Source organism: Salvelinus fontinalis, chromosome 13, assembly GCF_029448725.1.
Source record: "Salvelinus fontinalis isolate EN_2023a chromosome 13, ASM2944872v1, whole genome shotgun sequence".
Classification (NCBI taxonomy): Eukaryota; Metazoa; Chordata; class Actinopteri; order Salmoniformes; family Salmonidae; genus Salvelinus; species Salvelinus fontinalis.
In genome coordinates, this window is record NC_074677.1 from 25,777,266 (window position 1) to 25,785,314 (window position 8,049).

At 47.4% G+C, this 8,049-nt stretch overlaps 2 protein-coding genes across 12 annotated transcripts in view; one reads left to right on the plus strand and one right to left on the minus strand.

Moving 5' to 3' along the window:
- LOC129868307 (active breakpoint cluster region-related protein-like) overlaps positions 1-1,737 on the plus strand; it is a 224,395-nt gene extending 222,658 nt beyond the window's left edge. For all 9 annotated transcript variants that reach the window (XM_055942160.1, XM_055942161.1, XM_055942162.1 and 6 more), the window contains one exon: positions 17-1,737. In XM_055942160.1, coding sequence (XP_055798135.1) covers positions 17-106 — 90 coding nt within the window. In that variant the 3' untranslated portion in view covers positions 107-1,737. The remainder of the gene's footprint in view (positions 1-16) is intronic.
- Positions 870-7,376, minus strand: LOC129868309 (mitochondrial import inner membrane translocase subunit Tim22-like). Of its 3 annotated transcripts, none has more exons than XM_055942171.1 (4): positions 7,073-7,376; positions 3,801-3,997; positions 2,963-3,053; positions 870-2,874 (listed from the first exon to the last, which is right to left on the minus strand). In XM_055942171.1, the coding sequence occupies exons 1-3, from the start codon at positions 7,329-7,331 to the stop codon at positions 2,964-2,966; spliced, it is 546 nt and encodes a 181-aa protein (XP_055798146.1). In that variant the 5' UTR covers positions 7,332-7,376; the 3' UTR covers positions 870-2,874; position 2,963. The 3 variants fall into 3 exon arrangements, 2 of the variants coding, with proteins under 2 accessions (XP_055798146.1, XP_055798145.1); XM_055942170.1 differs by having other exon boundaries at positions 2,981-3,053; positions 7,073-7,375; XR_008761742.1 differs by lacking the exons at positions 870-2,874; positions 2,963-3,053; positions 7,073-7,376 and adding an exon at positions 4,140-6,182 and having other exon boundaries at positions 3,916-3,997.
- Positions 7,377-8,049: the final 673 nt, after the last annotated feature.

Below are 8,049 nucleotides of genomic sequence, written 5' to 3' on the forward strand. Positions count from 1 at the left end.
TCTCTCCCCATCTCAGGTCCAGGTGTTGCTGTACTACCTGCAGCATCCTCCCATCTCCTTCGCTGAGCTGAAGCGGAACACACTCTACTTTTCCACTGATGTTTAATCCCTTGGGGGTCCAGAGGGAAAGACTCAACAGCAAATCCCCCACCCAGCTCCCTTTTTAAAACTGGACAGCCCCCGCTGAGAGATTGAGTCAGACGTGGGGGAAGAGGAGACATGGTGCTCCTCCTGGATCCCATAGTCACGTCTTCTATTGTCATGTTAGTGTGCAGTACATCCCATCTGGTGAAGTGCAGGTGTGGAGGGAGCAGCAGACCTCTGGCCCACAGTAACCCCACAGACAGCCACCATTCTGGGACCTCTATCAGTGAGGGGTTAAAGGTCAGGGTCTGGTTTGTTACTGACTCCATTTCTCTTTTTTTCTCCAGAGGCATTCCAAGAATTGCATTTACATATTTTATAAATATTATTTGTTCAATAGTTCCTTTGTTTCTCTCTGGCTTTGTGCATGTGGCGGAGGAGGGCTCTGTGTGTATGTAGAACCGCGTGGGAGCATGTGTGTGTTAAAGCCAGGAGCTGAGGACTGAGCTTGCAAGCCGCCAGTAAAGCCATGTCAGTGAATGGTCACTGTCAGATTTTCTCTCCATGTGCAAAGACAAGAGAGCACAGCTCTCCCTCTGTCTGAGTCTTGGCCAAATTTGCCCCTATTATTTATAAATAAATATATTACGTGTGCAGTCCAGTACAATTAGAGAATTGCGCCAAGGAGTCTGTTTGAAGTTTTTTCAAGTAGTGTGTTTTTTCCCCTTCTTATTCTTATTCACAGCCACGGTTGGCTGAGCTGTACTGAAATGATCACAGCAACACAGTGTAAAATCTGAGTTTATTCTGAACCACTCTTTAAAGAGAGATATCATCAATCTGTGAGATGAGGGTTATGGAAAAATGTAACACATTTTTGAACATTAGCTTTTTTTTCGTCATTACATTGCAAGCCTGTTCCGAGTGTCCAATGACACCAGTTCTAATCTTTGGGATGATGTTTGTAGTGTAATGCCCTCATTGCATGTTCAGCTTGTCAATCATATCAGGGTGGGTGACAAAGGTAGGTTGTTGCACCAGCAATCTCCATCAATGCTGTACAAATCCAACCTTTCTGCTATCAAGCCTGAGACATCTTAAAATAAGCACTGTTTGATGAGTCCTATTTGATAAGATTTAAAAGAAAATATGTATTTTACTTTGAGAACAATGAGTATACTGTATTAACAAGGATAAATATTGATGTAAACTTTTTTTTTGTAAAATAAGTGTACCAAAATGAAGTTGTCTTTAACTTTTATTGCAAGTAATAATTGTTTTGGTACTTGTGTTTTTGTTTGGTGCAGCATACTGCACTTTGTGATAGTTGGGAAGTGACATTCATTATCATTTTATCAGTACTGTCCATACTCAATTTTTTGCACTGCAATCTTAAGTATTCCGAATCTATTAAGCATGCAGTTACCAAACAAATCATTAGAATTGAAAAATGAATACAAAACTACAGGAGCAATTAGCAGTGTTTTAATTGATAACCAGTCCTGCAATTAAATGACGCATCGAACCCACAACTCTTGAGTTCATATTATTCACCATTAATGAATTTTAAACATCTGTAGATCTTATCTGGGTGGGCACGTCCAGTCATGTAATGCATTGCTCAATGACTTTAAATAAACAATTTACACCGGTGACTTGTTTCAGTTAACTGTAAATGTTGCTTTTACAGTAAGGCTGTTTGAGTCCGAGACTATAAAACAATTAGTTGCATTAGAGCGGCTAACTTTTGTCAAGTCATCGCCTTTCAAAGTAAGTGTGTTGCATTCTGGAGCTTAGAAATTGTCTGACTCATGAACTTTACAAAGGTCAAAGTTTGGAGTATAGGTTTCTGCATCCATCACCTGCATTGTAGATTTGTTTGGTCACCTTTGCATGGGTCAAAGACATGAAACAAATGTTCCACAATTCATGTGTACAGTAAATACATGACTCACTGATTGTATAATGTACACACGATTTCAGTTTGAGTATAATATGGGTGTTGGAGGATGCAGATGTTTATTTTGACAAAAACATTTTTTATAAACAATGGCACATTTAGTGTTTGTTGCCTTAACACTCAAACACACCCATTGACCTGGACGCAAACTTTTGACTTAATGTCACCAGGCTATATTTTACCCACAACTAAAGGAGAGAATAGCCAGCTCTCATCTAAAACTGACAGTTTCATCTCAATGATGAAGTTTAACTTCGATAAAGGAAAAGCCAGCATACAGTCAACAAAAGGTAATTTACTCCTGGGGTGCTGATCTGTTGCACCCTCTACAACCAATGTGATTATTATTATTTGACCCTGCTGGTCATCTATGAACATCTTGGCCATGTTCTGTTATAATCTCCACCTGGCACAGCCAGAAGAGGACTGGCCACCCCTCATAGCCTGGTTCCTCTAGGTTCCTTTCTAGGGAGTTTTTCCTTGCCACCGTGCTTCTACATCTGCGTTTTAGGCTGGGTTTCTGTACAGCACTTTGACATCAGCTGATGTAAGAAGGGCTTTATAAATAAATGTGATTGATGAAGACCAGGATGGAATTGTCCAACTGTAATAATACTCATGATCAGATGCGCCATCTGCAGAGCAGTGTTCTCTGGGATGTGTTTCATTCCATTAGGTATAAAGTATGTTACTGGCCCAGAGGGACAGTCACCTCAACCATATTCCACAGAGGTAACGAAGGCCCCCTTGTTTTCACCGGAGATAGTACTCAATGGCAGCAGAGAAGGCAGCGAAACCTCCACATCCCAGTACTCCAGCCTTCGCCCCAGCTATAAGAAAGGACACAATCACAGCTTCAAACCAATTATCGTTCAACAATTAGTCAGTGACATTAATGCATGGGACATTTGAACTTACATTAAGTAGATAACTCACCACGAAATCCTATTGCTCCCCCAGTAACACAACCACTGTAGACAGCATTCTTCCAGTCTGACTTTCCCCTGTGCTGTAACATACAATACAGACCACAAGGGGGCAGAATGAGACTGACGACAAATACACAGCACAGTAGTTCCAGAGTTTTCAAATTCTCTTTGGTATTTCTCAAACAATGATTACATAATCACGGTATGAATTTCATCAGCCATTAGCCTAGAAGATTAACGTTGTAATTTGTGGAACATAATATTATGTAACCATAAAGTTGTCCAAACATTACAGGCTGTCTCATGCTTGGGATGAATTGACACATTTGCCAGAATAAGGATGGACCTAGTGCTAAGTCTCAATATATATCTTTAGTTCCACTAATCAGACTACTCTCTTAGTTAGCATAGTGTAACGACCCTGGGTTTATAAGCATGGATATCGACTCTGCCGCACGAGCATGCTTTTGCTAAACAGTCGAGAGCATGCTGGACTCCGGGCTAGAAGGTTGAGGGTTTGAGACCTGCCTCATGCCGCTTCATTACATTGGTGTCAGAAGTGATCGGATTATGCATCCATGACAGTGCGTGTGCTTGGCCGGTGAGTGCGTTCCGATAAGACGTTGAGTCTCAAGCTAGCGCGAGGACGCGCTCTTTGAAAGGATGGATTAGTGTAATGACTCTGCCGCACAAGCATGCTTTTGCAGCACAGTTGATAGCGCGCTGGACTTCGGGCTAGAAGGTTGAGGGTTCGAGACCTGCTCCCTGCCAATTTCATTACAATATTATTTTCTGTTTTCATGCAGAAAAAAAGTCAGACAACCTACCGATTCAATGATGCACTCTGTGCAGGAGAACATTGCACCAATGACTGCAAAGTTTTTGGCGTAGGACATTCCCCTCTGGCCCATGTCTTTAAGGACTTCTCTGGCAGTAGGTGTTCTCATGGGGTCTTTGGGGTCAAATCCCACATTGGTATCTATGCCAGCCGTGAACACACCAAACGCTCCCCCAAGAACAAATCCTGTGGGGAAAACACAGTGTCACAAGATTGTGTTAGCTACAGCAAATATGGGCATAGTACTGTAGCTCATACCCCAAGCTGAGGTTCTGTGCGGACTACAGGCGGCTGAATGAGGTAACCAGGAAGGACTCATACCCCATACCACGTATCGATGAGTCGCTGGAACTGGTTAGGGGGTCCTCCTGGTTCTCCTCACTAGACCTCCGCAGTGGCTACTTGGACAGTGGAGTGTGAGGAGGCGTTCAACACCCTCAAACGTGCACTGATCGAGGCCCCCGTGCTCGCCCCCCCTGACCTCACCTTGCCCTTTATCCTGGACACAGACGCGAGCAATGTGGGCATGGGTGGGGTGCTGGCCCAGGTGGGGCCAGCGGGGGAGAGAGTGGTGGCGTACTTCAGCAAAACATTTGACAAACATGAGCGCCGCTACTGTGTCACCCGGCGGGAGCTCTTGGCTGTTGTGGCTTCCGTCAAACACTTCAAGTACTACCTGGGTGGTCTGCCCTTTACTGTAAGGACTGACCACTCTGCTCTCCAGTGGCTTATGTCTTTCAGAGAGCCAGAGGGGCAGGTGGCACGCTGGTTGGAGGAGCTTCAGCCGTATGACTTCACAGTGGTGCACAGGGCAGGGGCACGCCACTCCAACGCCGACGCCATGTCCCGTCGGCCCTGTACTGCAGACGGCTGCCGCCACTGCGAACGGAGAGAGGGACGGGAGAGAGAGCTGTGTGCAGAGGGGGTCTGTGCCACAGTGTGTCGGGCGAGCGGGCCTGTCTGCTGTGAGCTGCAGACTGTCGACGTGGCTGAATGGCGGCAGCAGCAGGGACGGGACACAGACCTACAGCCAGTGCTACAGTGGGTAGAGGCGCAGGTGAGGCCACCATGGGAAGAGGTGACAGCTCTCTCACTCGCGACCAAAGGGTTGTGGTCAAAGTTTGAGAGACTGCGGCTGGCTGATGGCGTGCTACAGCGGGCATGGAAGGAGTCAGCTACGGGAGAGGAAAGGTGGCAGGTGGTGGTCCCAAAAGCATTGCGGGAGGCTGTGCTCCAGAGTACTCATGGGGGGGTGGGGACTGGACACTTTGGGGTCACAAAAACACTGCGCCGTCTCCGTCAGGGCTTCTACTGGGGGCAGCACAAGAGGGATGTGGAGGACTTTTGTCGCCACTGTGACAACTGCACAGCGAGAAAGGGCCCCCCAGGCCGCTCTCATGCTCAGCTCCAAAAGTTCCCAGTGGGGGCTCCCATGGAGAGGGTGGGAGTGGATGTAGTTGGGCCTTTCCCCACCACAGACAGTGGAAACCGCTGGGTGCTCACGGCCATGGACTATTTCACAAAATGGCCCGAGGCCTATGCTCTGCCTGACCAGGAGGCAGAGACCATCGTCGACGCCCTGACAGCGGGGATGTTCAGCAGGTTTGGAGCTGCAGAGTCCATCCACAGCGACCAGGGCAGAAACTTTGAGTCCCGTGTGTTCGCCACCATGTGTGAGAGGCTGGGTATGCACAAGACCCGCACTACTCCTCTCCATCCTCAAAGTGATGGCCTTGTAGAGCGCTTCAATAAAACGCTTGGACAGCAGCTGGCCATCGTCTCTTCCAAACACCAGCGTGACTGGGACAAGCACCTGCCTATGGTCCTCATGGCATGCCGCTCCGCTGTCCAAGACTCCACCTCCTGCACGCCTGCCCTCATGCTGGGGAGAGAGATCCGCACCCCTGCGGAGATGGCGTTTGGTCGGCCCCTGGATAGCCCTCATGTTCCCCCGGGGCCGGAGTATGCCCGGAGACTCCAGGACCGCCTGGAGACAGCCCACACCTTCGCCAGAGAGCAGCTGGTGAATGCAGGTGTGAGGCAGAAGAGGAACTATGACGTGCACACCCGGGGAAGGCACTTTGTGGCTGGGGAGCTGGTCTGGGTCTACAGCCCGCTAAGGAAAAAAGGCAGATGCCCCAAGTTGGACAGTCACTGGGTGGGACCATGCAGTGTCCTGGAGAGGGTAGGGGAGGTTGTTTACCGGGTGCAGCTTCCTCCCAGGGGGAGAAAGGTGGCACTGCACCGGGACAGGTTAGCCCCATACAGAGGGGCCTCTTCTCCCCAAACCCCAGGAACCCCCACAATTCCCCTCTCTGGCAATGCCATTCTCCAGGCACCCACCCCCAGGTGCCGCAGACAAGGCTCCAGACAGCCCACTCCCCCTGTCTCCCCCCCTGTGTCACCGCGTGGTTCCCCAGAGCCACGGACTGTATTACCCGTTCCCGCTTCCTTGTCCCCCATATCCCTGCCTTCATCCCCTGGTTCCCAGAGGGGCACTCTGCGACCATCACGGCCACGCAGGCAAAGGAGACCTCCGGGTCGCTTCAGAAACTTTGTTTGTTCCCTCGGGGACGAGGGACTTTGTGGTGGGGGGGCTGTGTAGCGACCCGCACAGACAGCTGTGTGTTATGTGTTAGGCTAGTAGGTGGTTGTGTTCGCGGGGTCCGACATGTCAGTCAACCTGCTATCTGCCAATCACGGGAATGCCTGGAATGTTCTGATGCCGGGCATCCTGGCGGTTGGCGGAGTGGCGTGGAGGGGGGTTGGGCAGGGGGATGGAGCATTGGAAGTTAAGACCAGGTTTTGCCTTTGTTCTCTCTCTTACGTCTGGGCTTCACAAGAGAAGGTCACGATTGGCTTGTGGGTTATCTTTCATTTATTTGGCGTGGGCTACGGCCAAACAGTAGCCTGTGTAAAGTTGGTTTAATAAACCGTCCATTCGTAAACTCAATCCTCTGTCTGGACAGTCGTTCTTTTATGATCTAGTCAGGTCATTACAGTACTATTATAGTGAAAATGAACAACATCACAGAGAGACGTCAAGGGTGATTGAGTGGTTCATATCATCAGTAAGATACCAACACAATAAAGATTAATAATTTGGAACAACTGTGTGCATGGAGAGAAACTGCTGTAGCTAGCTGCAATCAACGGTCACCATGGGATCGTTATATCAGGCAGCTACACACCCCCGAAAAAGAAATGCACCAAGCAAGTTGCAATTGTAATATCGTCGACAGTAGTGAAAGACTAGCTAACCTCCAACACATGCCAACACCGCCTTGAAGGCACAGCTCTCCATTCCCCGTTCGATCATCTTCTGGTCGTCGGTTTTCATGGGATTGGGAAGACCTCCCATAACGGTCGGATTCAGATCTTTAATCGGCCTCTTCTCCCCGACGAGGTGCTCCAGAAGCATGCTGTACTGAAATGTTGAGCCTTCATAGCGCGGATCAGCCGAGGTTGAGGATTGTGTGTCCGACACAGGGACATTTCCACTATTCACGGTCGTCGCCATGATGTTCGTGAACGGCTGGTCAATTCAAGAAAGACGTTATTTAAAAACGGTAGATTCGTCAAATGTATGGCAGTTTGAGGTTAACTATATTACTTAATTGTGAAAAAAAAAACTATTACGTTCAGGAATAACATAGAAATTCTGTTTTATTATTTTAGAAAATGTTTGTCAATTTATAGGAATTAACCTTTTCTACTTGCTTTAGCATGCAAGTGAAGTGCACCGGAATCTTCCTACCTGTATTAGCAGATTCGACAAAAACAATTGCTGGAGATGTAATTGACCTTGAGCATAACCTCTCCCAATCAATCCACATTTAAATTCACTGTTTTAATATATGCTATATTTTATATGTCCAGATTCCAGTCCTAAACATGAAATCCCTGCATCAGTCATATCTTAGCTCAATATTGGCACAGCACTTTTCGCTATATATACATTGACACTTGAATTTAGTTTTTTTTAACCTTTATTTAACTAGGCAAGTCAGTTAAGAACATATTCTTATTTACAATGACAGCCTAAGAACAGTAGGTTAACTGCCTTGTTCAGGACAACATTTTTACCTTGTCAGTTCAGGGATTTGATTTAACAACCTTTCGGTTACTGGGCCAACACTCTAACCACTAGGCTACTTGCCTCCCCAATTTTTATTTAAACTCTGCAGGAAATAGATGAGGAGAGTGTCAATTTAATAAAATGTTTATCATACACTGAA

What these genes read in the sequence shown, in the direction of transcription:
- LOC129868309 (XM_055942170.1), bottom strand. Translation starts at nt 7,331, where the DNA reads ATGGCGACGACCGTGAATAGTGGAAATGTCCCTGTGTCGGACACACAA. An exon ending in GGTGTTGGCATGTGTTGGAG is followed by an intron (nt 3,998 to 7,072) that starts GTTAGCTAGTCT and finishes TTTTCCCCACAG; the next exon opens with GATTTGTTCTTGGGGGAGCG. An exon ending in CAGAGTGCATCATTGAATCG is followed by an intron (nt 3,054 to 3,800) that starts GTAGGTTGTCTG and finishes TGTATGTTACAG; the next exon opens with CACAGGGGAAAGTCAGACTG.